This window comes from Vanacampus margaritifer, chromosome 19, assembly GCF_051991255.1.
Source record: "Vanacampus margaritifer isolate UIUO_Vmar chromosome 19, RoL_Vmar_1.0, whole genome shotgun sequence".
Classification (NCBI taxonomy): domain Eukaryota; kingdom Metazoa; phylum Chordata; class Actinopteri; order Syngnathiformes; family Syngnathidae; genus Vanacampus; species Vanacampus margaritifer.
Window position 1 is genome coordinate 12,608,697 of NC_135450.1, and position 27,910 is coordinate 12,636,606.

A 27,910-nucleotide genomic window follows, 5' to 3' on the forward strand; every position below is an offset into this window, starting at 1 on the left:
TCGATGGTTTGGCATGGTTAGCGAGAAGGTAAGACTTTTATCTAGTCAATACATTTTAGTGTGTTCGCTAACATGGCCTGAACGCAATCAGAAGCGATGACCAATTCAAATTTGACATTTTAAATTCAATTTTCATTTATCAACCTCTGGGAAGCTACAATTATGAAAACAAGGACATAATGTCACGAATTTTGCAGCGTTTTTGAAAGGCGTCAACAATAAAACTTCAAGGCTCTTGAGGCAGGCATAGCCAAGGTCCAAAAACAAAGTACTGTAACTGGTATATTTAAGTTAATTTAGACCTTGGAGAATGGGAATAACAACTATTTGCATATGTTTGATGAAAAAATGTCAAATTTGAATGTCACCTACATTTACAATCAAATATATATTTTCTTAAAATCTATTTTTGGATGGATAGATTTTTTTTAAATTTGTTGTCCAATCAGATTTGAGCCTCTATGTGTTACCATGTCAATATAATCTGCCCAGAGCCTTCCGAATCAGTAGTGCTATCTGATGTACTTGATTAAAATGTTTCTATAGTTTCTCATAATGACGTCTCAAACCAAACACATTTGTATAATAACGTACAAAACTTTTATTATGGCAGTGTTAGTACATTATACAAATACAAGTAGCACTGTATAAAAATACAAAATGTTGATGCTTTTCATTGTTCTCCGCATCACACATGACAAAACAAAAGCAGAAGAATCGATTACTACTTATGAAATGTAGTCAGTTTGCTCTCACCCACACACACACACAAAAAAAAAAGACTCATTTGTGTAACATAATGGCGGCAGGATGCATTTTGTTTAAAAAAGTGCTTATAATGTAACTTTTGTCCTCTCTCATCTATTGACATCTGGGAAAAATAGAAGTTGTGTACCGGTTCATTTTAAACTGCGGGGCTACAACCAAACTGACCATGTCAATCCGTGAAAGTGTGAAATTGTATGTACACAGAAGAATACAATTGATGTAATAGTAACAAAATGAGCCTGAGTGTCGATAGACACGCACACACACACACACACGAGTACGCACACACGTTGGTTCATCACAGGAACGTTGAACATCGAAAGAAGGTAAGTGCGAGGAGGTCACTCGTCTGTTCCGTCCCTGTCTTTCCCCAAAGTGTTACTCGTGTGAAAGGATAACATTGTACTTGAAAACAAAAAAAAATACACACACTGTACTAATATGTAAAAATCATAATAATAATAATAATACAAAAAAAAAAGCTTACAGGTGTTGCTGTGTTCCAGCATTGAGCGATGATTCATTTGTGAACTGTTGATTTCAGTGTCCAAAAAAATAAAAAAATAAAAACCCTGATGGGTGTTTTTGATAAAATAATTTTTTTTAAGAGGCCTTTCTCCATTATAAAAATAAAAATAATTGACTCCATGGATGTAGCTATTAATATCCCTCTAGCTGATGCTTCATACCTCACGGTTCAATTTCATACAATCAGTGAAATTCTTGATGATCAGTTAACTGACTAATAATGCCGACCCCTAGTATGCGAAAACAATTATGCTGTGTTATCCAGGGAGCTCTAATGTCTCAATTCATACCGAACTGCAATTTTAAGAGCATAATGGAGCAATAATAGTCCCTGGTATAGGGCTCTGTTTCTGCGTTCCAATTTTTTTTAAACATCTGCTTTGTTCTTCGAGTGATCTGCGTGAGCCAAGCTCTCCTCATTCTCCTCTTCTTCCGCAGGGACCTGGAAAAGGATTATTTGAAAAAATATCAACTATCATCCTAAAAGGCGGTTATATTATTATTCAGGCACTATCTGGTTAGAGCACATATATGGTCCTGAAAACATTTTTTTAGTATGAAAACCTAGATTTTTTTTTTTTTAAATACAGACATAAAATGTGTGATTAATCGTGAGTTAACTATTGAAGTCATGTGATTAATTACAGTTAAAAAATGTTTTTATATTATTAAAAATTCAGGGCTTGAGGCGATTCATTTTTTTAATCGTAATTAATTGCATGACTTCACCAGTTAACTCACAATTAATCACAAATTTTATATCTGTTCTAAATGTACAATAACAAATGTCGGTTTTCATACTCTTGTTAACAAAAGTAGAAAAAAAAAAGTTAAACTATTAGAAATAGTTCAAATGATTTTTTGACGTCTATAGCCGTCAATGGCAGTGAATGAGTTAATTATGTGGAATATTACACTCTTAAAGCTACCATCTCTGAAATAAAGGATTTCTTACCTCCCAGTAAATAGAGTCATCGAAGCAGTTCTGGTCTGGAGGTTGCCCCCAGATAGGCAACTTCATTAGTAAACCTGAGAAATCGGGGAAGCACATTTTCCGTCACCTTGGATCTTGCTCTTTTCGAGTAACTTGTTCTCACAATTCAAATGTAAGCACTGAAATATTTCATCTAATGCTGCCTTTACAAGGATAAGGCTAAATTTTGATGGACTCTTCCAGAGAGTCGTAGTCAGAAAAGGCCATCTTGGATCGATGCGCTTTTCGACCTACTCAAAAAATGTACAATTTAGATTTTAGACATATATTTTAACGTGTCCCAAAAGTGTCGCTCAGTAGCTCCACCTGGAAAATTATCGAAACAAAAATCTAACTTCAATTAATCAACATGAAAATGTGTGGACATGTTTATCAGAACCCATGGCTGAAAAATGAACAGGAAGTTTGCTATTTTGGTTTAAAGCAGCAATTTTGAGGGGGAAATTTCAATGCTTGTATTTTGACAAACTCCAACAAGGAATTTCACACAAAACCTAACACTAGCCAGTAGGGGTGGGAATCTTTGAATGTCTCACGATTCGATTCGATTCAGAATCGATTTTCGATTAAGAACAATTTTTGATTCAAAATGATTTGATTGACAATGATTTTTGCTTCAATTTATAGATGTTCAAGGAATCGTAATGATCTACTCCCGTCTGACTCGCTAATGCTAATTAGCGCGCTACCCGCGGCACTTTTATCACTCAAAAGAACGGCTCCATGCTGAAAAAAAAAAACCTTCTATTGGAATAACTTGATCGTGACCTTTTCCTTCTACTCTTCTTCTACAACTTAACAGTGTGTCAGACCGTGTGGAACCACACTGCCCCTCAGTGGCCAAATTGGGTACAACATGAACAGCGCTCCCAATAAAGGCACACACAAACAAAAGGAAGACAGTATCAAATAATTCAATAAACTCGATTTTGGGACATTTATAATCGATTCTGAATCGTACTAAATGAGAATTGCGATTCTTATGAGAATCGATTTTTTGGGCACACCCCTACGAGCCAGATTGGCGACACAAAATTGGCAAACTTGTTTGCCTATGTCATCCCTTCATTCCCCTGTGCTTCATGTTTCATTAGACCAGCCGGGGCTGTCTCCACGGCAACGAGACGATATGTATTAGGACGCAGGCTTACGCATATACACACACATGATCATACAACGCATTCACAACCCTATTATCACCACCAAGTCATTGGCTTTCCTCCCCCAAGTTCTTGATTTCATGTTCCTTGGACGGGGTTAAAACATTCAGTGTCATTTCTCATCTCCACCCACCTGTGATAGCCCCTCCGACCAAAGCGAACCCGAGGGACGAAGCCAAGGCAGCGGCTTGCATGGTCGCGTTCCCTCTAAACAGTGAACAGTCGGGATTTGAAAACACCAACTAAACACCAAGCATATTTGAATTGCTCAACCGTACCCGTCCTTTTTCCCCAAAGCCACAGCCACGATACCAGCCAAGCCTCCCAGGATGCCCGGCATGCCGTGCAGATTGTGTACACCGCAGGTATCCTGGATGCCTAAATTAGACGCCAGGACAGGCTGCGGAGAGAACAGAAACAATATTTCGAAAGGAATATTTACATGTTGTCATTCCCAAACTCACAGTCAGGTACTTGAAGCCCAGCGTGGAAATGATGCCAGCCACTAATCCGATCAGCATGGCCCCAAAGGGCCCGATGTTCATATCGGCGCAGGTTCCCACGGCAACACCACCGGCCAGGGTGGCGTTCTGAATGTGCACCTGTTCCAATCAAGACGACAACGCGGGTCAAACATCCACTGGAAATGAAGTCACATTTCAGTGGCGGGAAAGCTGATCCGACCATGTCCAATTTTCCTTTGTGCTCCACCAGGCTGGAGATGGCGTAGGCCGAGAGGACGCAGGCGGCCAGGGAGAGGTACGTGTTGATCACTGCCGTCAGCTGGGTGAAGCCCGGGTCGGCAATGGCCGAGTTAAAACTGGGCCAGAACATCCAGAGAAACACCGTCCCTATTGAGAGGTTAACTCATGTTAATCGATTAAGTGTCATTGCAGTGTTGAAGATGCAGTGACATTTGTGTCCACTAGATGGCGGGAATTAACAATAAGCAAAGTCAGAGCTTCAAACTAGGAAAATTTGACGAATGGCTTTCAAGAGTAGAACTTTTCTTTTTACCGATCATGGCAAACAGATCCGAATGGTAAACGGAGCCGTCATTCTCGTGCCCGTTCCTCAGACCGGGTCGGTAAAGTACTCGAGCCACGGCCAAACCGAAATAGGCTCCATAGGCGTGGATGATCATGGAGGCCCCGACATCATTAGCCTGGGAAGAGAAGTGAATTGTTACACTGTTATTTCTTCATTGCTGTTTATTTATTTCATTGTTGATGAACTCACCCCCATGATTTCTGCCACCAGATGCTCGTTGATGGAGAAGATGGTGATCTCCAGGATGGTCATGATGAGCAGCTGCAAGGGGCTGGTCTTACCGAGAACTGCGCCGAAGGAGATCAGGACTGTGGCTGTGCTGAAGTCCGCGTTGATGATTCTACAAGGTGAGGAGACGAGTCAAGTGGGTAGAGGTTAAAGCAAGGGGACGATAATATTTTGTATGCACCCCGCGCTCGTCTAAACACGGCATTCCGATGAACTCATTCACTGCCATTGACGACTATAGACGTCAAAATTCATGTGAACTATTTCTATTAGTTAAAAAAAAAAATTCATTTCATTTCATTTTTTATGAAAAACGTAGACATTTTTTTAACTGTACATTTATAACAGATATAAAATTATAATGCGATTAATTACGATTAAACGCCCCTTATTTTTAATATTTTTTTTAATTAGGCCCGTCAGGCGATAACATTTTTAATTGTAATTACATGACTTGACTAGTTAACTCACGATTAATCACAGATTTTATATCTGTTCTAAATTTACTCCCAAAAAATTCCCCTAGGTTTTCATACTCTTGTTAATAAAAGTGGGAAAAAAATGTTAAATTAATAGAAATAGTTTAAATTAATTTTTGACATCTATCGCCGTCAATGGCAGTGAATGAGTTAATATCAGGTTTTGGAATATGAATTAACTCATTCGCTACCATTGACGGCTATAGACGTCAAAAATTCATTTGAATTATTTTTATTAGTAAAAAAAATGTTCCCATTTTTGTTAACAAGAGTTTGAAAACCTAGAATTTTTTTAATTGTACAGATATAAAAATTGGAATTAATCGTGAGTTAACTAGTGAAGTTATGCGATTAATTACAATTTACGAAATTTTTTAAATAATCTTTTCTTAAAAAAAAAAAAAGATTAGAATTTTTTTTTTCGTAAATCAGGGGCATCAGGCGATTAAAATTTGTAATCGTAATTAATCGCATGACTTCACTAGTTAATTAATCACAGATTTTATATCTGTTCTAAATTTCCCCCCAAAAAATTCCCCTAGATTTTCATACTCTTGTTAATAAAAGTGGAAAAAAAATGTTAAATTAATAGAAATAGTTTAAATGAATTTTTGACATCTATAGCCGTCAATGGCAGTGAATGAGTTGATATCAGGTTTTGGAATATGAATTAACTCATTCGCTACCATTGACGGCTATAGACGTCAAAAATTCATTTGAATTATTTTTATTAGTAAATTTTTTTTCCCATTTTTGTTAACGAGTTTGAAAACCTAGAATTTTTTTAATTGTACAGATATAAAAATTGGAATTACTCGTGAGTTAACTAGTGAAGTTATGCGATTAATTACAATCTACGAAATTTTTTAAATAATCTTTTCTTTAAAAAAAAAAAAGATTAGAATTTTTTTTCGGAAATCAGGGGCATCAGGCGATTAAAATTTGTAATCGTAATTAATCGCATGACTTCACTAGTTAATTAATCACAAATTTTACATCTGTTCTAAATGTACAAAAAAAACTTTTTTTCTAGGTTTTCATACTCTTAACAAAAATGGAAAAAAAAATGTTAAATAGAAATAGTTCAAATGAATTTTTGACGTCTATAGCCGTCAATGGCAGCAAATAAGTTAAGCAGCAACATCCACCTGTTTCTATCCATCTTGGAGGCGGCCATTTTGTCACTTGCTGTCGACTGAAAATGACATCACAGTTGCTCAGGATTCAGGGAACAACCAATTTTGGCTTGGCTTGCGAATGTCACATGACCAAACAATCAACGACAAGGTGGACCGTGATTAGTCGTTACCTGAGCCTTGAAGCAACTGTGACATCATTTTCAGTCGACAGCAAGTGACAAAATGGCGGCCCCCGAGATGGATTAAAAACAGGTGGGTTTTGTCGCCTCATTTATATTCCACAAAACTAACCAGCAGCATACATTTAAAATGGACCGAATCCTGGTATGGCAAATAGTGGAAACTCTACGAATTTTGCCTTACTTAAAAATGTTGATCTTAATTTTGCCGTCATCCAGGTGCCAAATGCCCTGCATGAGGAGGCCCCACTGCAGGCCGAAGGCGGCCAGTAGCAGGTTGACGCCCACGCTGCTGAAGCCGTATCTCTTCAGAAAGGTCATCAGGAAGCCAAAACCGATGAAGATCATAACGTGGACATCCTGGAACACTGCAGACGCACAGGAAGGGAGACAGGTAAGTGCTTTGTCGCACACGGCGCCATATTGGATTAGATGGAACAAGTTATTACGTGACGAGTTCAATTCAAAACAGGCCTCGCGCTATTAATTTCCCGCACACTCATTTGAGCTATTAAAATAATTTATTGGCCGCCGGTGGGGGATCCCGGGAGTCGTTTCCTTACACAGGAGCTGTTTGTGTCAGCCGTGGCCTGTTGGCTTGAAAAGCAATTGAATCACACTCCCAATGAGATGCGGGAGGAAAAAAAAAGAAGAAAAAAGCTCTCGCTGTTTCAGCCGAGTTGGCGGCCTTGTTCTGCTTCTATGAAGAGCATATGACCCTAATAGGTTTAGACGGGTATGGGAGAGTGAGGAGAAAGTATTTTGGGACAAGCGAAGAATCTCTTTAAGTATGGAGCATGTTTTTTTTGTTTTTTTTTCACGTACACCTTGGAGACTTTGGATTCCAAACGACAAATGATACTCCCGTCTCACGTAGGGAAGGTCATTGTTGATGATGAGCGTTTCCCTCAAAGGCAGGAAATTGGTACCTTCAACTTAATGTGATGAGCTCCAGCCACGGGAATAACATCGGGGGCAGAAAGACAATAGAAGTAATTTCCTTTTTACTATAACAGATTTCATGGCAGACAGTATTGTCTGAACAGGACACGGCAGTCCTCGATTTGTAGGATGATTGCTTGTTCAGATGATGTTGAAGGTGGGGGGGGACAACAATTTTTTATTTTTTTTATTTTAAAGCTTCTACTCCGATTATGAAACTGGAGAGGCCTGCATGTTTGCCAAGACGTCTCTCTCTCTCTCTCTCTCTCTCTCTCTCTCTCTATCTAATTGCATTATGTTAAGCTTTGAAGAGGTGTCAAAAGTAATCAGTTAATTGGCAAGTAATCGATGATCACAATCGATAACTATTTTAGTAGTAGTAGTAGTAGTAGTAGTGGCCCGGTGGGTGGTGTCTGGTCGGTGCTGGGCTTCGCTTTCTTTCTTTTCTTTGGTCCCCCTTCGGGTGTCCTGGCGGCCCCACGACTCTGGCTGGATTTTGAAGTGTTCGGTTTAGGTGAACGGTATGGGAATTCTTATTTTTTTTTACACGCACGCACGCACGCACGCACGCACGCACACACACACACACACACACACACACACATACCAAAAAAAAAATTAATAATAATAAAAAAAAAAAAAAGGGAGAACAATGATGATGACATGTCAAATGATCAATACTGAGCTCTCCCCAAAAGAAAAAAAAAAAAGAAGAAAAACAAAAACAATTTTAGTACTAGAGTCGTTGTTTAGAGCCATTATTTAGATTATAGAAGCTCAGCACTAATTATTCTCGGATTGCTGTAATTAATTTTATTTTTTTATTTATTTAAAATAAGACATTTGAAAACATTTGCTTTTACTTTGTAAAACAATGACCCCAAAACTTTTTTTTTTTAATCACTAAATAATAGCAAATAAACAAAAAATAATTGACATGGAGGAAAAAAAAAACTTTTTATTTTGAATTAAAGTATATTTGATTATTCAATGAATCGATAGCGACAGCCCTAAACTTTGCCAATCCAAACGTTCCAAATCGCAATCTGCCCTCTTTAAACCCGACTCTTTGCTACGTTCGGGACCTTGAATAACTTTCGAATGACTTCACTTTAAAATGTGACACTAATTTGTTTGCGTGCCGCCTTCAAACTCTAATAAACAACCGTCCACTTACACAGGAAGTCAGAGAAGCAGTCATGCAGCAAGCTGCGAAATCATCCATCCAAATAACCTGCATATCTTCCTATTTGTAGCATTTTTGTATTTTTTTTTAAAGATAAGCTTTGTTCAATTTGGCCAATTTACAATACGCATGGAATGGATGGATGATCAACAGGAATTGAACAAATTCCGCTACAAAAAATAAAAGTGTCCACAATATGAAATGATGTTTTGCATATAGTTAGCATCTAGTTTGAGCAGCGCACTGAATACGAGGCGCTAAAATTTGGGAGGAAGCCACGGCGTCTGGCGTCACGCCCGGACGTTAGCTAACGCTCACCAGTAGCGATTGCTCCCGCTTGGCCGCGAACGGGGTGCGATATGAATGTCAGGAAGGATGCTCGAAATCATTTTTGCGCCATAAAAGTGTCAGTAAATTGTCTCACTGGTTATTTGTCTTGGGTTGTATTTGGCTTTTCATAACGGACGATATGGAACGCAGCGCCGAGCTTATCTCCGAGCTTCACACCTGCCACACCCGACCCGAGCGCCGCGCATCATCAGTAGACATGTTTCGAATAGGGGTGTCAAAATGAGTGCCTTCATTTTGAGTTAATTCATAGTTCCTTTAACGCCACTCATTTTTTTTGGGACGCGTGATCAATGCCCGCCCCTTACTTGGAAAGTAAGAATTGCAACGCGGCAGACACGCCCACGTCCAAATTAAGCTGTAATAAATGTAATAATAAAGCAGATATTGGTGGAGACTGGGGTCAAGTTGTGTTTCGAAATTTTTGACTTCATGTTAAAGATTAGATAGCTCTTAATATGAAAAAGAAAAATGCACTGAGCAGTCACCAACATCATACAAATGTAATTATGCCATCTCGTGGCAGAAAAATTACCTCAACGTGAATCAATATCACACTCATTTTTTACAGTACAGTACATCTTTTTAATTGTAACCCAATTTTATGAATTCATATGAAATTACTGTATTTTTTATTTAGTTTAACACGTTTTCCACTTTTATGTTAACAAGAGTATGAAAACGTAGAAAACCAATATTTTATTGCATCAATCAATATCTCGCTCATTTTTTACAGTACAGTACATCTTTTTAATTGTAACTCAATTTTATGAATTCATATGAAATTACTGTATTTTTTATTTAGTTTAACATGTTTTCCACTTTTATGTTAACAAGAGTATGAAAACTTAGAAAACCAATATTTTATTGCACATTTAGAGCGGATATAAAATGTGTGAGTTAACTACTGAAATCATGCGATTAATTACCATTAAAAATTGTAATCGCCTGACACCCCCAATTTTTTATTTTTTATTTTTTTTACATTTCCAGCCAGTATGCAACCCAACACTCAGCCAAACCCTCAGCAAACCAGTAGCACCAGTTCAACTTACTGGGATAGAGCTGCATAGGCGGCTCGTGGTGGGCCGTGTCGTTGCCGTGCGCGTCGTCGTGGCCGTGACCTTTGCCGTCGTCGTAAACCACAAAGACGGCAAACAGGATGATGGTGATAACCTCCAAAGCCAAGGCCACGATGGGGAACTTGAGTCTCATGTTGGTGGAGTACGCAGGCATCCCGGGTCCCACTTGGTAGAGTCGTCTGTCTGTACACATACACACGGGAACGTGCTCTCACACACACACACGCACACGCGCGCAAAGGGCCTCAGTGACTGACTGAGTGAAGGGAGGGAAGAAAGTGGCTTTTAAACTGATGCGGGGTTTTGGCGTGACCAATGACGGGGCAGAGCTTTTGGGCCTGCTGGATGATGAACACCCACCCTGCTGCTTTTCGCAGAACCCCCCCCCCCAACCCACCCCCCACCCGTTCATTTTCAGGGATGGGTTTCCTCCCTGCTTGATGTGACAGAGCCAAAAAAACAAAGTGGTGTGATTACCACTATTGTAGTCCACAACAATTTGGTACAGATACAAGTCATAATTTTAATACAAAAAATAGATATAAAAAAAAAAATGCGTGAAATTAACTCATTCACTGCCATTGACGGCTATAGACGTCAAAAATTCATTTTAACTATTTATATTAGTTTTAATTGTTTTTCCCACTTTTGTTATCAAGAGTATGAAAACCCAGGATTTTTTTTTATTGTACATTTAGAACAGATATAAAAATTTGTGATTAATCGTGAGTAAACTAGTGAATCTATGCGATTAATTACGATTAAAAATTTTAATCGACTGACACCCCAAATTTTTTGTAATCTTTTTTTTTTTTAAATCACGTCAAGCGATTAATATTTTTAATTGTAATTAATTGCATGACTTCACTTGTTAACTCACGATCAATCACAAATGTTATATCTGTTATAAATGTATAATAAAAAAAAATCCTGGGTTTTCATACTCTTGTTAACAAAAGTGGAAACAATTTTAAACTAATTGAAATAGTTAAAATGAATTTTTGACATCAATGAGTTAATAATATTTTTCTGTTCTTCTAATTATTGGTATCGGCTGTCGTTGTCGTATCGGTACTCGCCCATCCCTAGTTTAGGGGTCTTAAGATACAGTGGATATAGAAAGTGTACACACCCCTCCTTAAAATGTTACGTTTATGTGATCCGAATATACATACAGTATAAATGTACAACAATACCAAAAATTGCTTGAATTGAGTTGTTAATTCAGTCTTTGTGGATAGTAATCTATCATCACAGCACATCTGGACTTCACAATACTCACAATTGGATTTAGGTCTGGTCTCTGACTGGCTTTGATTTTCTTCTGGTGAAGCCATTTTGTTGATTTGTTTACGTTCCTCTTGGGATCATTGCTATGTTGAAAGATAGGGATGGGCGAGTACCGATTACTAGGGGTCGGCATCGAGCCGATACCCGGCCTTATTTCAAGGTATTATTCAAATTAATTTTATTGTATGTTCAATACAAAATATGTACTTTATGAAAAACAAAAACAAATAATTGCCATTAATTTCATGCAATTTTAAGGACAAATGCTATATTGGGAATGGGATTCATAGGTTTTTCTTGAAAATGATGTCATTGCGTACTTAGTATCAGTGACTTTTCATTCTGGTATCGGTCTGGGTGAAAAGTGGTATCGAACATCCCTATTGAAAACTGAATCCCTGAATCAGAAGGTTTTTGTGACTGTACACGGAATTGTTAATATTGGCCTTTTGTGTTCTGTTCTGTATTAACAGTTGTCTAGTAGCGAGCGATTCAAAGTTGTTATCGTTGTAACATTCCAGTAATGTGGATGTCAATTAGTTGCCACAAGTCACACAAAAAGGCACTCAATCACTGCCAGCAAATATCTGTATTTCAATTTGTAAGCCAACAACTGGGGAAAAGTGTTTTCCCACTTTCCCATGCCGACAGCTCTGATCGGGCCCCAGGTTCTGACCCACAGCTCCCACAGTTGGCTCGGGGGAAAATAGCAGGTCAAATTAGCCCGAGTGCGAAGGTCTCTCATTTTCGGGCCTCGAGACTTTTCATGAATGAGCCGAGCAGTTCATCAATGCCAACGACACATTTCTGTTTGTTTTGGAGCAATTTTCCGAGCGTATTTGGGAAATGACTTCCAAATGTTGAGAGATAACAAAAAACACTTATTACACCGTGTATGCGCACGCTAAGCTTTTTCTCTGATATTTGGCAGTGTATTGTTTTAAAGGCAGGATTTATAGTCCACTTAACGCAGTCATTCATCCTTGACGGCGACAGTCACATGCTGCTTGTTTTCTATTAACATAATAACCACATAAACAGTCCTCTTTCCTTTTCCAATTTTGCGCGACTATTATTGCCGCCCTTTGTAGAACCTCCACCGAGCCTCCAATTGAGGCATTCTTTGAGCAGTGTTATATTTAGTGAACATGACAAATGGCAGGTCCAACACAGTTTTTTTTATGTTTATTATTCATTAGGATTTAGAATAGATTTTCCCATACGGATTAAACTAGCGCAGATCTAATTCTGTGTTTTGCCTGATCGGGCATCTCCTGATCAATTGAAATGGCTCGGATTTCCCAATGACTGTTTATTAACCAAATATTTGGTATTGTTTAAGTGATAAAAACAACAGCTAAAGTACAAGCAATAGCTTTTTATTTTAGCATGAAGGACTCCAGAAAGCAGAATAATTACTTTTGAGAGGATGAAATCTGAGGATGTAGACAGTTTTAAGTTAAACAATGGTTCTAAAATAGTTGTTGGTTAATTTGATAATCGATTAGGAGTCGATTAATCGATTACTTTTGACATCTGGAGTAGTCAGCCACATGTTTCATGCGGGCAATTGGAGATCGCCTTGCACCCGCGCGATTGTGCCCTCAGAATCATTTTCTATTTGATTCTAAGCTAACCATTTTTTTAACATGAACTCACTTCAGCAGATACTTCACACTCTAAAAAAAACAGTTGGGTCAAAAGTAACCCAATTATGGATATAAAATGGACTGATCCACTTTACGGGTCAATTTGACCCATTTCTTGACTCAAAGTTGGGTCAAATAGACCCAAGTAGAGGATCGGTCCATTTTTGACCCATAGTTGCAACAGTTTTTTTTAGAGTGCATGTCATGTGGATTGGTCTAAATGGCGACAGCATGCATGCAAGCTTGTTTACTGTACAACTTGCTGTCTTGCCAGCTGCCCAAACAAGTCCGAGTGACGACCCATTCAGCTGCGCAGTCTCGGCCATTTCCCAAGAGGAATGACAATCTCTTAGCAACAACAACGTACCTCGCATTGAACCACACCAAATGTGCCATTTCGGAGGCTGGCAGCTTCCGCTTTCAAACCTGCAACCAATTGAAAGCAGAAGCGAAAATGCATACCTTTCCTATACAGGACTTTAAAAGGATCTATAGCATCTCACTAGTAGAAAGAAATTGTTTTCCGTCCGATCGCCATCGGACATGAGACGGCTTTACATCATTGATTAATGAAGGAACTGGCTGGAATGTGCCTGGAATGTGTCCGTCACAACAACAGGGCCTCTGGATCGTATGGAGAATATACGTACAGTACGTATGTATACGGGGGATTCCTCCTTAAGTGAGGAATGTGGTGTTGTGTTGACTCCCAGCCTTATCTAGTAAGCAGGACCCCTTAGTAGGATGACAACTAAGTACTTTACCGTTTGCCGAGAATGTTTTATAACTTCTGATCGCATCAATCTGCCTTTACTACTTTATTTCCGCCCTGGTTTTAATCAAGAAGCAATTAAGTCGCAAGGCACATAAAACGCTGAACCTACATTTGAACCCGTACATCTGGCTGGTTCAAACTTCTCCGGGAATGTCCCGATTGCAAAGAAGTCCGCTTCAAGTGGTGATCCATCAGAAGACTGCCACGCTGCTTGAACCCTCTGAGTATCGGATGCAGTAAGATTCATGACTGCGCCAGATGGAGCGAAGATTGTTTGTCCCGCTATATGTTGCGTAATGGCGGAGACCAAAGTTTTGCGCGCATATAGGACTGATTCATTGTTTAATTTCAGATAAATAGTTACTGTAATACTTTATTGCATTTTTCTTTATTGAACCACAAAAACATGGTGTGATTGTCAAGAATGGCCACAAAGGAGAAAAAGAAGATAAGCAGAGTGTAGATAGTAGTTGGCAATAATCAAATGTCCTATTTTATATATATATATATATATATATATATATATATATATATATAAAAAATATATATATATTTAAATATATATATATATATATATATATATATATATATATATATATATATATATATATATATATATATATATATATATATATATATATATATATATATTTATATATATATATATATTTATATATATATATACTGTATTGACATGACTGCGGTGACATTTGGAATGTGAAGTTGGTCCTCCGTTCGTATGAGTATTTTAGAGTTCCCGCCATACAATTGTCCTAAATTTCTTTGGAAGGGAAGACGAACAATTAACATTCAAGATGAAACAAGCCTTCTCATCCACTCTGATTTATGAATTATTAAAGAGCCGCGTCCTTGCACTTTAGAATCTCTTTACTCAAACGCAAATTTCCTGCGGGAGGTACTACAAATATTTCTTATCAGACGTGCCATGACTTCACCGTTCCAACACAAGCCGATGTAGCCGGCTCAAAGCAAGACATACAAGCAACTTCCTTAAATAACAGCCGATTGTTTTCGTTAGCGTTTAAACTTCAATGTTGGAAATCTTGTCGGGGGTCACATCAGATGTGGGAAGCGGTCCAATTCGCACGTCACGCCCAAGCAGTGTTAGGCATGGAGTTTGGAGTAAGAGCTAACCTAATTAAACACATTATTATTTATTCTATTATTATTATTATTATTAAACACATTTGATGTTAGACTTCTGTTTAAAGACGAGATTACATCATCCATTGAATAGCCATGCGTCTGTCAAATGCCACCAAAATGAATCAAAATGCAGTTTTAATTCACACAGGCTAAGCGCTTGTAAACAAAAAAGTACAGACATGTTACCTTTTTGTGTAAAGTTTCTAACCATAAACAGTACTTTGTAACCTAGGGCTTAAATTGTGAACCCTACAGGGTACATCACAAAAATATGTACATTGAAGACCAATAATTGACCCATACGAGCCCTTTTTTCCTGAGAGTGTATTAGCAACTAAGCTAAACTAAGCTAAACTAGCCTCCTGCTCCACTTCCTGTTTTGGTTGTGACGTCAGTACTGGTAAAAAAAAAAAAAAAACACGAAAGTGTTGAACCAGATCTATATTCTTAAGTTACATATAGTTGTGTAAAAAGTATTTGTTGAACTCCTATACTTTTAAAATCATGAACTAGCTTAACTCAACTCATAGGCTAGCAAAACAGTGTGCTCCCTTAGCATTGCTAACTGCTAACGATAGCGACTAAAATGTACACATCACATATATGTCATTTTTCAGATTAAACTGCTTTTTTTTTTTGTATAAAGTAAATTAGTTACTTAAATGTATTACTTCCCACTGCAGAGTAAGAATATGGGCTGTTTTATAGCAAACATCTGAAATACAAAAGATAGCAATTATCAAACTCCTCTTTTGCTTACCCCGCCATGTCCATATACTCCAAACCACATTTCCTGTGTCAGGAGCTGAGGGGAACAGTTGTCCATCCTGATAAGCAAACTTGGACTTTAGAGGAAAGTCTCCGCTGGTGGCTAATCAGCATGTTAGATGTTTTAGTAATCAAGAACAATCGCAAGCTCTCATCGTGTAGCGGGAGCTAATTTATGCTATGGACGCTGTACAGTTTATCTCCCTTGTTTGAGCAGTCCACATAGTTTGTGGGATTGCCTCCGTTTTTTAATTATTAGTGTCGAACCTATAACATACAACATCAGCGCATACATTTGGAAAGAATGTAAAATAGCAGCAGCTTCAACCGCTCACATGCTGCATCTTTCATGTGTGTACATACCACTGCACGCTTTGAACATTCAAAGCTTCCCACACAATTCCAGATGGAGTTTGACGAGCACTTGGACGTTAACCAGGTGCAGGGGGGGGGGGGGGGGGGATTGAGTGGCATGACTATAATGTTGCTGTGGAACGTATAGCGGACATAAGTCAAAAGTAGGCGCATACGCGAGCGTGCGCTAAATATGAAAGCAAAACCACATGTGCGAAACGTGATGCAGAGAAATGAAAGTTATGTGTTTGTACAGTTGAACTTGTAAGGTCGAACGTGATCCGTTTCGGGGACGCTATAGTCACCCTCAGATTTGCTTGCATGTAGATATCATTTTCATTCATACATTTGGAGATTGTGGATTTGAATCTCATTCCTGTATAGACTTTTGGGATAAATACATGAGATCTGCGGACATATTGAAGGTGTCTCCATGCTAGATGTGAGTGAATTAAATTTAAAGGGATTGAGAGGAGCCAGTGTTAAACTCACATTGGCACAAACCGCACTTTAAAATAATAAGCTATCTTGCACGCTTCTGAGAAATTACCAACACTTGGTCTAACCAGCCCCCGCGCATATTTATAAGATGCCTCGTGCCATATTTGCGTTGGTCACAAAAATAGAGCCCTGTGTGTCCTGTATTTGGCTGTCAAGCAGTTCAGGGTGTACCCCGGCTCAAGTCAACTGGGATAGGGTCCAACTGACCTAGAAAATTAATGCATGGATGAATGTCAACTTAGCCAAATAGTGATATTTGTTTCACTTTCCGTTGCCTTTTTGTTGTTGTGGCGGCGGTAAAATGTGATGAGATGGCAAGATGCGAGATGGTGGTCCATTTGCTAATTTTTGGTGGGCTGTAGAACTGGATTTTGCCAAATTTTGGTCGAATTAAAAATGTTACATTTGGATGGCAGTTGGAAATCGTTAATGTTACTTTTACTCAATGCCCAGTGCATGTCTAGTGCAAAGTGTGGTCTAACTGTATCCATGGGTGGAGTTTTCTTTCCTTAAATTGGTATTTTTCATAGAAAAAAAATTGTGCCGTTGTGGGAGTGAACACTGCCGATTCACTGACTCATTCTGATTTATAATAATGATTAAGTGATTTCTACAATGATTCAGAGGCTTCGATGCATGATATTGTCATATTTATGAATGAAATCACGTTGCGCCACCTGCACCACTACTTAGACCTGCTTTTAGCTGGTCTAAGGTCTAGTCCACATGATATCACCAAATTGCCAGGTGCGATGAAAAAGAAAACACCCTCGTGCAATGTTAAAATGACAATTCAGGAGTTAAAATCAATTCCCAAAAATGGAACATTTTAATATTACTTGCTCCAGTTTTGATGGCAACAGTTTAATCAATTCCCATTAATTGCGCGTGGGAAATTTATTTGTATAAATAAATTGGAGCTTGCCCAGCGTCCTGAAACTTTCAAGTTCCACCGTACTGTGCTTTGATTACAATTACGTAATACCTTGATTACAACAGCCGGTTCCTGCCTGTTGGGTCTACAAAGCCGTTTCAACCCTTGCTTACTGTTTGCGGCCCATTTGGGGGGGGGGGGGGGGATGTGTGTGTACGTGTGTGTGTGTGTAGCTGGCCAGCTGTGGAGGAGGTGGGGAGGAGGGGAGGGGGGGGTCTTAATTTGCAGCGACGTGGGACTTCTTCTGTTTGCTTGCGCACGCAGATAAGTCGTTGCTTTACTTTCTAGTTTCCTCAATTTGCCAGATAAAACGAGCCGAGCGTTGGTCTCAGGCCATTGCAAGCCCGAAATGTACGATAAGATCCTCTCCTGTTTTCAAGCTGACATTTTTTGGAGTGCGGGGAAGGTGGGGAGTATCGACATCCTAACGTCATGTGTTAAATGCCATTTTGATCGTTTTGAATGTTAACTGGAATTGCGTTTGGAGCCTCCGAACGACACCCGCTTTCCTTTTTTTTTTTTTTTTTTTTTTTATTCATCCAAGCTTCCTCTGCAGTCCATCCTGACATTTAACATCCTCCTGGCCGCAGCGACATGTAATTGCTTTATCTCGCCTAGCATTCTTTCGAACTGCCCTAATTGAGGCCTCCTTCACCGCACCCTTTCCTCATTTGGCTCCATGTGGCAATCAAACCTGCCACCGTTATCACTGCATCCTATTAAAAACTCAAATGATTGGGTCCCGACCCTTCCCATAGACATGAAGGGGGAGGGTTGGGTGGATATGGGGGTAAGAAACAAAACAAAACAAAAAAACATCCTGATTTGGTAGCGTGGGGAGCGGGCTTTCAATCGACAGGATGTGGAGAGATCGTTGGGCTGAGGCATGTCGGCATAGTAGAAAAGGGAGGGAACTTCATTTTTTTTTTTTGTCACGCAAACGTCAAGGCAGCCCCATACCGTTGGGATTAGACTTGTATATATGCAATGATTAATGGCTCTTGTCAAACATGCTGTAAAACACTGGAAATATTAAATACAAACAATGGGCAAAGAATAACATTTGCGTTATCCTGATTGACAGTATAGAATTGCTCATGTGGGAACGTTGGTGTTCGTTCTCCCGTCGTTCAGCTTTTTTCTCATGACGTGGGTGATCCAAGCATCTTTCCAAAGACATGGTTCCTTTTCAAGCTATAGTTACATCCCAAAAAAGTTTCACATGCTAATGTTTTGGCCTTTTTTCTCAGAGGGGTTACGTTTCATTGTGACTGCATCCAGTTGAATAGATCATATGGCAGCATCCACTATTGTCAAAACATTGGAAAGTGTCCATTAAGAAGTCATAAAAAAAAATAAAAAAAAGTAGGCAGGGTTTCCTTGTTTTGCTTTGTATACCCCTACTATTGTTTATTTAATTGCATGTTTATTTAATAATTATTATATAATTGTCAGGATGGCGAAGTCGACTTCAACAAAGTAATAGCAAGTCAGGCGCATTTTTAGGTGACACTTTCATTTTCTTAACTCATTCACTGCCATTGACGGCTATAGACGTCAAAAATTCTTTTGAACTATTAGTTTAACATTTTTTCCCACTTTTGTTAACAAGAGTATGAAAACCTCGATTTTTTTATTGTACATTTAGAACAGATATAAAATGTGTGATTAAACGTGAGTTAACTAGTGAAGTCATGTGATTAATTACGATTAAAAAATTGAATCGCCTGACGCCCCTAATTTTTTAAAATCTTTTCTTTTTCTTTTTTTAAATTGCGATTAAATTATTTAATTGTAATTAATTGACTTCAATAGTTAACTCACGATTAATCACAAATTTTATATCTGTTCTAAATGTCCAATAATTTTTTTTCTAGGTTTTCATACTCTTGTTAACTTAAGTGGGGAAAAAAATGTTAAACTAATAGAAATAGTTCAAATGAATATTTGACGTCTACAGCTATCAATGGCAGTGAAAGAGTTAAAGGCCACTTACATTTTTTGTTAAAGCTGAGCCATCTTTTCGAATAAGTGCTGCCCCAAAAAAAAAAAAAACTTGTTACCATGCAACAGTCCCACTTGAACACGGCGTGACTGGGAACCCGGGCACCCTAGAGAGAGGGCAAGACCCCAATATGAACTGGACTGAAAACATTTGCAGATCATCTCCCCTTGCGTGTTATTGATGGTGTCACAGTAACACAATAACTACAGCGTGTGTGTTTAAATAACGGTATGTAATAATTTAACTTTAAAATGTAAAATGCATGTACACTGATTAGCAAAACAGACTCAAACTGGAAATTATGATGATTCCAATATTCAGTACAAAAGTAAAACTTGATAATATAATTAAATGCATATATATATATATATATACAATGAAATGAATAAAAATGAATACATACAGTCAATAGTCAATAAAATAATAAAATGCATTTTAATAACTAAAAAATAAGAATTTATATAATTTATGTACTGTCAACTAAACATAAAAAAGACTCAACACATTGTGTGTTTAACTAAACCACATAACTTTCCCAGGCAGCTAGCTTAATGCTAATACATATTGAGAAACTCCACAGATGAGCTAACGAAACTTGCATCGATGCTTGCGGTCAATAAACAAACCTTTAGACAACTTATATTTGAACACACACAAACCATCAGACAGCACATACAACAAAACTCACAGGCATATATTCTTTATCCTCTGCAAAAAAAAAAAAAAAAACTAGCGAAACTTGTAAGTCAAGGAAAGCACACACAAAAAACTGTGAATCGAAGAGGACTCCACTTCCCAAACAATTTTCTCCCACCACATATCTGCTAGCAAGGAATGCGTCTGAAATAATGAACCCCGAAGGATTGACCCTCCCGTGACCACTTGTTGGGGGGTGAAAGCTAATAGATTTGGTCCCTACATGTGTCTGACACCAGCTAATGGCTACCAGATTCACCAGGATGAGAAAAAGGAATGCTCACATCCCATCCCCCCCTTTTGTGTGTGAATGTCAAATGTCAGATTACTATTTGGCAGCAGCGATAAACAGATATAAAGACCCATGAGAGTTTATTTATTATTAAAGTCAAGAGCTGCCATTAATTAAAGTCACTAGATGGCATTTACTGTATAGACCCGCTATTTACATTGATAAAGACATTTTTTTTGTTCCAGCAACACATTTGATAAACTATCTATCTATATACTGTATATATATATATATATATATATATATATATATATATATATATATATATATATATATATATATATATATAATAACCATTGCAGTAGTAAAACATTCATGAATAGATTTAAATGAAAATGGAGGCGTTTTTGTTAGCTATTTTACTAAATGACTAATGTTATGAAGAGAATTATACTCACAGTTGAACTATACAGGTAGCACATCATGTTTTATGAAGTGATGTTTTCAATAATTTCAGGAAATATTACAGTCAGTGGGTATAAAAAGTCTACACACCCCTGTTCAAATGCCACATTTTTCATGCTATAAATAGATGAGACCAATATAAATGATTTCAAAAAAAATTCTGCCATTATCGTGACATAAATCTCAATACAAACATTAAAAAAAAAAGGGTAATAACTTTTCAAAACAGATTTTTTTTTTTTCACAATATAGATCAAATAATGATGAAAAATATTTTTGGATGATTTACCTTGGTCCAATTTTTTTAATTTCACAAATCCTGGCATATAAATGGTGTGTGTAGACTTTTTATAGCTACATTTTAATTAACATTTTTAATCGTAATTAATCACATGACTTTACTAGTTGACTCACAATTAATCACTAATTTTAATTAACATTTTTAATCGTAATTAATCAAATGACTTCACTAGTTAACTCACAATTAATCACCAATTTTAATTAACATTTTTAATCGTAATTAATCACATGACTTCACTAGTTAACTCACAATTAATCACAAATTTTATATCTGTTCTAAATGTACAATAAAAAAAATTCTAGGTTTTCATACTCTTGTTAACAAAAGTGGGGGAAAAAATGTTAAACTAATAGAAATAGTGTAAATGAATTTTTGACGTTTATAGCCGTCAATGGCAGTGAATGAGTTAAAAAAAAAAAAGCATATTACAACAACCACAAAAAAGCAGTTCTCTCATAAACGATGATCTAAAGGGACTTAAACGCACCATTAAAAATGAAAAATTTTAATTAACATTTTTAATCGTAATTAATCACAGGACTTCACTAGTTAACTCACAATTAATCACTAATTTATATCTGTTCTAAATGTACAATAAAAAAAGTCTAAACTAATAGGAATAGTTAAAATGATTTTTTGACGTTTATAACCGTCAATGGCAGTAAATGAGTTAATTAAAAAAATGTTGGAGGAAAAAAATATTAATGAATGATTTTCCACTTATATATCCATTCGGAAAAGTACATCTTGATTCCACACAATCGCATACATTGTGTTTGGCCGACACCCACTTTAACCATTTCCTGCGCTTTCGGCTCTCCCTTTTGCACAATTTGTTTGTTTAAATGTAGATTTCCAGCGAGAGAAGCGTTGGCACGTCGGAGAAAAAAACAACAACACGGGCCTGGCTTGATGGCTGACATGAAGCAGACGCGTTCCGAGCCGAGCATCCTGGGAGAGCCCCGTCTTGGGAGTGTGCCATGACGCTTTGCTCATAAAACAATAACATGACGTGAACTTTAGGAAGCGCTGCGCGTACATACGGCTTATACTGCGCTTTAAGTCCATCACGTATGTGATTGTTAGGACAATATATGGAAGTATGTCTACCTTTACATACAGTGGTCCTTTCCTCCTTATCAAACTTGATCTGTCAGTGCTACGGCGTACGACCGAGCTGTTGTGTTTTCGTAAGACTTTCGCCTCACGCGTGTTATGAAAGCGTAAGAGGCCAATGTTGTTGCCCCCGCGTCTCGTAGCACTCCGGCGAAGGAAGGAAGCCCTACGCTCGTCACGTTCCGCTTTCATCAGAGACGCGTTTGAACGTTTCCTCGCCGCTAATGCGGTCGATGACGGCGACGAGCAGGTGGGACCTGCGGCCGCTGACGTCAAAGATGCATTTTTTTACTGGGCTGGCAGTGAGTGACTTCATGGCTGGATTAACAATACATTGAAATTTTTATATACTATTTTCTTTTTTTTTCTTTTTCTGGAGAGCTCAGTATTGTTCATTCGGTAATTTTACCGATTTGACATGTCATCATCATTGCTCTCTTTTTTTTTTTTTTTTTTGTATGTGGGTGAGTATGTGTATATACATAAGTGCACCTAAAACCTATTAAAAAATCCCACACCGTTCACCTAAACCGAACACTTCCAGCCAGAGTCGTGAGGCCGTCAGGAGACCCGAGGAAGGACCAAAGGAAGGAAAGTGAAATCCAGCACCGACCAGACACCACCCACCAGGCCACCAACCCCAGAAACATCAAAATTCCAACAAATCAGGGAGACCTCAAGAGACCAAAGGAGAGACTGAGGAAAGGAAGGACACTATTTTCATGGTCCGTCATGGCGAACTAAATACATTTTTAATCGTCTGATTGTTTTAATACCATATACACAACAAATTGACGGATTACTAGTTTTGAAATAAGAAATCAACAGTAGTAGTTGGTTCAAGTTAGGGTAAAAAGCGTAACAAAAAAAAATCCTTGCTATTATTTATTATACATGAAAATTTGTAATTTTGGTACCAGCTCACGTATTTAAAATCTTATTGGTTAAAGCCAAAGTCCCATTGATGATATAGTTTGAGTTATATGGACCAACTGTACTGATTCTGACCAAAAAAAATGGAAGTAGTGCAGCCAAGAAAAACACTACAAAATGAAAAAAATAGACCGAATAAATTAATAAAATTTTAGGGAAACAAATATTACAATTGAGGCTGTAAATGTAGCAGGGAAGTTCTTGCTGGCCTTGATTCGCCCACCATGGCAACCATTGAAGGGACTTTTGAGTGCTTATGAGGAAAATGTATTTGAATTTTTTGCCATGTCTTTTTTTGCAACAACCTCATTTTAAAAAATATGTTAACAGCAAAACATTTCTGCTTATAGCCTTTCATGCGATGCGACCACCCAGATTTGCGATACATTCAATGTATATTTCTCATCGGTCCTTCAAGCAAAAGTTAGTTTTGTAGAAATCAGTGAAGATTAACTCTTCATTTTGCTCTTTTTAAACGGAGTAAACTGTCCTCTCCCTCCCACCCGACATCCTGTTTCTGATCCAGAGAGCGATAACGCACCAGACTAAATGAACATGTCTTCAGTCTGGACAAACTGATGATCCGACCTGATTTGCATCCTAACTTTCATTAAAGAATTATTATTATTTTTTGTTTTAAATGCCACAGCTTTTTAGAATAACTTGCATTGACGTTGAACAATGATATGCTGTCTTCTCTTTTCTAACATAAAAGACGAAGAGGACTAAGTGATGCCACGAAGTCCGGAGCATCCTGTGGCCTTGGCACCAACAGTCGCAGCCGACTGCCGAAGGCGATAAGGGCCGCAGAATGGCACGATGGGCCTTATCACGCCCCGCCAAGCGGGAGGACATCCGCTATCACTGGACACACTGGCAGAGGAAAGACTCAGCCCTTATCTGCCTTTCTAACTCCACCCACTTCAGGCGGTCTTCTTTTCTTTCAGTTCTGCAATGGAAGTAAGACTGCTTTACTTTGTCTTCACTACAGGTGGGTCCAGATACTGGTGTAAAAAAAATAATTCTGATTCAACTTCTGGACAGTCTACCCATGGGGGGTTGGGGGGGGGGTGGACTGGGCTGGCCCGTGAACAGCGAAAAAATATTTTTTTTTGTGGGGGGGTTATAGAAGAAAAAATTTAAAAAAATTAAAACTCCCCAAAAACTTTTTAAAAAGCAGACAAACATTCAATGTTCAATGTTCAATGTTTCAAACATTGAAATTCTAATATATAGTAAATATAAAAATTCATAAATTGAAAATAAAGGGGGGGGATCACAAATAAGCAAATCCACGAATGCCGAAACGCACAGCATGTGGGGGTCAACAGTTCTCAAAGAAGTACTACCTCTTAAATATGTTTGGAGGATCTTTGCACAGTTTGTCACTTTTTTTTTCCCCCCCCAGTGCAACTGCAGTATCTGCGTCAGGTTATTTCATGGTGCGCGTGCGAGTAAACGTGCACGATCTTAAAGCGAGAGCCGCAGTTGACAAACGAAGACATGACAGAGGTAAGAAAAACTCCGCCCCTCCTCAAACAAACTGGAGTGTTGAGGGTCCGCGCACTCTACTATAAAGGAAAGATAAAAGCTGATAGGTGCGGTCAGCGTAAAACAGTCAGGGCTCTTCGTACTCATCTGGGCATTGGTGGCGCATGCATGATGTAGAAAAAGTTTTAATATTACCTTTATAGACAGCACAATGCACCTTTTAAATATAAAAGGTACTGTTAATAAAGCCCAGGTGACCACTGGTAACATGTTTCTTTTTTTGGGGGGGGGGGGGGTACTAGAATAAAATGTAACTGCATATCCATTACAGTAGATGGCAGTGGTGCTATTTAAATTTTTGAAGGGAATTTTTTTAAAAATCACAAAAACAAATCATATCTGCAGGGTAGGAACTGGAGCAAATCTACAAGGTAATAAAAGTAAAAGACGCACAACAATGACTGCACATGCAAAAAAATTTTATTTCAATGCAACATTTCAGTCCGAGTCATTTAGCTAATCTGAGATGAGCACTTGCAGGAGGCGGGACACCAGGAGGCGACGATGCTGTTTTCGCAACTGTGCTGCTGCTTCAGCTCAGGACAGTTGCTGTACTTGTCAATGTATTGACAAGGGTTGGCTATAGGGGGATGATACCACAGCGTGTTGATTTATTAACTCATTCACTGCCATTGACGGCTATAGATGTCAAAAACTCATTTGAACTATTTCTATTAGTTTCAAATTTGTTAACAAAAGTATGAAAACCTAGAAAAAAAAATGTATTGTACATTTAGATAGACGAACAAAGACATAGCAAATAAATACTGCTATAAATTTGGGACCAAGTCATTGAAATTGAGTCATTAATGCGAGCACAGGCGGATTCTACTTACTGCACAGCTTCTTCTCACAGGCATTGGGGCAGTCAGCACAGGTGGCTCCCGATTTGTAGGGGCGAGAAAACTGGTAATTTCCACTAAAATATAGGTCACAACATCAATTATTTATTGCATAATGACACTCACTTGCTGATTTTTATTGAATCCTGGCCTCAACCAAAATAAATGTGGTTCTATTACATACTTCCAAATTTATTTCCTAGTTCTTAATTTTCTATCCAAGCCATTTTATTATCAGTGCTACTATTAGTAATAATAAAATGAATCAAATTTGCGTTCTTTTATGGATTTGAGGAGTTTATGAACTTACGGTGGGCAGTAGTGGCAGACGTAGAAATACTTGTAGCGGGAGTTAGGACAGTAGGCCATAGCACAGCCAATCTGGTTGGAGCGGTACCAAACAATCTAGAAAGGGAGAAATTATTTGGGATTAAAAACCAAAATGTAAGAGATTATAGAGTAAAGAAGGCACTGCTGGGATTTACTGGCCTGTCTATCCGTACCTGTGTGAAATGTCCGACAACACTTCCGTTGACAGAGCCCACTCCGTAGCGCCAGTCCTTCACCTCATTATACCACGACTGGATGGCTTTGCTCCAGCTGTTTTTGTAGCTGGCCATGTACAAGTTCTCACCGCAACCGCTAGCTAGAGCACAAAAGCAAAATCATCTTGGTCATTTTTTTTGTAGCCAAATTGACCCTTTACTACTCATAACTGTCATTAGAGTTCAGGTGATAAATGGAAAAGTGGTGTGAGCTTTCTGAAAGGGTGGACATTTTGGCTAACGCTAGCATAAACATTGTTTAGCTTAAGCTAGCATGAGTCAGTTAGCAAACTGGCTGTGTACTTTTTCCACAAATGTTTCTCATTTCTGAAAGTGTTTGATATTAATTCACATTCCACTATGATAAACAGTGGACAACTACATACGATATGAAAATTACAATAATGGTAAATGTTTATTCTGCTACTTCTGTTCACTGAAAAAAAAAAAGACAAAATGTTGGTTGTAATGTCGGTGAAAACAGAGAGTTTCTTACAGGCTTAATGACATGACAGGGTGGACAACAATTTCAGGGGACAGAAGCCAAATTGACCCTTTGTTAACTTTAACTCTCATTATACATGGAAAAGTGGTGTGCGCTTGCTGAAAGGGTGGACATTTTGGCTAACGCTAGCATAAACATTGTTGAGCTTAAGCTAGCATGAGTCAGTTAGAAAACTGGCTGTGTACTTTTTCACAAATTTTTCTCATTTTTATATGAATTCATATTCCACTATGATAAACAGTGGACAACTACATACATTATGAAAATTACCCCAAAATTATATATTTATTCTGCTACTGCTGTTCACCGAGAAAAAAAAAAGACAAAATGTTGGTTGTAATGTCAGTGAAAACATTAGCGAGTTTCTTACAGACTTAATGACATGACCGGGTGGACAACAATTTCAGGGGGCATCAAAAAATAGAAACGCCGTCCAACAACGGCATATGTGGATGTTGGCTAATAAGCAACTTACTACTGATCTCCCTGGAGCTGGCCAGGCTGTGGTTCATGGAGCAGGTGTTGGCCCACCTCTGAGCGTTGGCTGCCGCTTCTCTGTTCCAACTCTGTGGGAGCAACACATGCACTTTGGATTCAATGCGGTATGGACGATCAATACCTTTGACACGGTATTGTTTACCATTTTCAGCATGTTGCTAGCAGTCGGCTTGACGTTCCTCCGCAGGGTGTTGTGTTTATCCACAATCTCATTCTGTTCCGAGGACGAGGTCAGGACTGTTCCTAAAGTCAAGCGGCATTAAGATATGTTGCGCAATTTTGTCGGGGGGGGGGGGGGGGGGCTGGAACAAAAGTTGTGCGATAAATATACTCACCTTCCTTCAGGTAGGTTGATCACAAATAGGAACAGAAGTGTAGCATTAAATACCCAAAAATGCATCTGACATCACTGACTTTTGAGTTTTATTGAACTTACAGGCGCGGTCGCCACATCCTCCTCCAAGATGGCTGACACTTGAAGGACGGCGCAGAAGCCCAAGGTGCACAGGAAGGTGAAAAGGAACGAGTTCATTGCTAAAACCTGGACCGACACCCTCTTAGGGCCACCGTTCCATTTATATACGCCGAGACCACGCTGCCACGTGAGTGTCATGTTTGGGTTCTGATTTTCCTTGTGTGTCTCCGTTGGTCTTTTTAAATGTTATCCTGCCCTCGTGTCAACCAATCAGTGCCCTCAGCC

The 27,910-nt window shown here is 38.4% G+C and overlaps 2 protein-coding genes and 1 long non-coding RNA gene across 3 annotated transcripts; 1 reads left to right on the forward strand and 2 right to left on the reverse strand.

Moving 5' to 3' along the window:
• Positions 1–577: 577 nt before the first annotated feature.
• Positions 578–10,401, reverse strand: rhag (Rh associated glycoprotein). Its single transcript, XM_077552527.1, has 10 exons — positions 10,057–10,401; positions 6,710–6,893; positions 4,690–4,840; positions 4,468–4,615; positions 4,135–4,301; positions 3,915–4,052; positions 3,729–3,850; positions 3,584–3,657; positions 2,252–2,325; positions 578–1,738 (listed from the first exon to the last, which is right to left on the reverse strand). Exons 1-10 carry the CDS (start codon positions 10,274–10,276, stop codon positions 1,664–1,666), a joined length of 1,353 nt encoding a protein of 450 aa, XP_077408653.1. The 5' UTR covers positions 10,277–10,401; the 3' UTR covers positions 578–1,663.
• LOC144039317 (uncharacterized) lies at positions 6,721–25,665 on the forward strand. Its single transcript, XR_013289405.1, has 4 exons — positions 6,721–6,919; positions 22,881–23,061; positions 23,985–24,260; positions 24,678–25,665. It is a non-coding gene; the product is annotated as an uncharacterized LOC144039317 (long non-coding RNA).
• On the reverse strand, positions 25,223–27,844 carry LOC144039315 (serotriflin-like). The gene is made up of 7 exons (XM_077552528.1): positions 27,643–27,844; positions 27,353–27,453; positions 27,188–27,278; positions 26,166–26,308; positions 25,973–26,067; positions 25,657–25,739; positions 25,223–25,400 (listed from the first exon to the last, which is right to left on the reverse strand). The coding sequence occupies exons 1-7, from the start codon at positions 27,821–27,823 to the stop codon at positions 25,273–25,275; spliced, it is 822 nt and encodes a 273-aa protein (XP_077408654.1). The 5' UTR covers positions 27,824–27,844; the 3' UTR covers positions 25,223–25,272.
• Positions 27,845–27,910: the final 66 nt, after the last annotated feature.

What these genes read in the sequence shown, in the direction of transcription:
- rhag (XM_077552527.1), bottom strand. Translation starts at nt 10,276, where the DNA reads ATGTGTACAGACAGACGACTCTACCAAGTGGGACCCGGGATGCCTGCG. An exon ending in GCCTATGCAGCTCTATCCCA is followed by an intron (nt 6,894 to 10,056) that starts GTAAGTTGAACT and finishes GTGCGTCTGCAG; the next exon opens with TGTTCCAGGATGTCCACGTT. An exon ending in TGGGCTTCAAGTACCTGACT is followed by an intron (nt 3,851 to 3,914) that starts GTGAGTTTGGGA and finishes TTCTCTCCGCAG; the next exon opens with CCTGTCCTGGCGTCTAATTT.
- LOC144039315 (XM_077552528.1), bottom strand. Translation starts at nt 27,823, where the DNA reads ATGACACTCACGTGGCAGCGTGGTCTCGGCGTATATAAATGGAACGGT. An exon ending in TGTGGCGACCGCGCCTGTAA is followed by an intron (nt 27,454 to 27,642) that starts GTTCAATAAAAC and finishes GCTTGACTTTAG; the next exon opens with GAACAGTCCTGACCTCGTCC. An exon ending in TTGTCGGACATTTCACACAG is followed by an intron (nt 26,068 to 26,165) that starts GTACGGATAGAC and finishes CTCCCTTTCTAG; the next exon opens with ATTGTTTGGTACCGCTCCAA.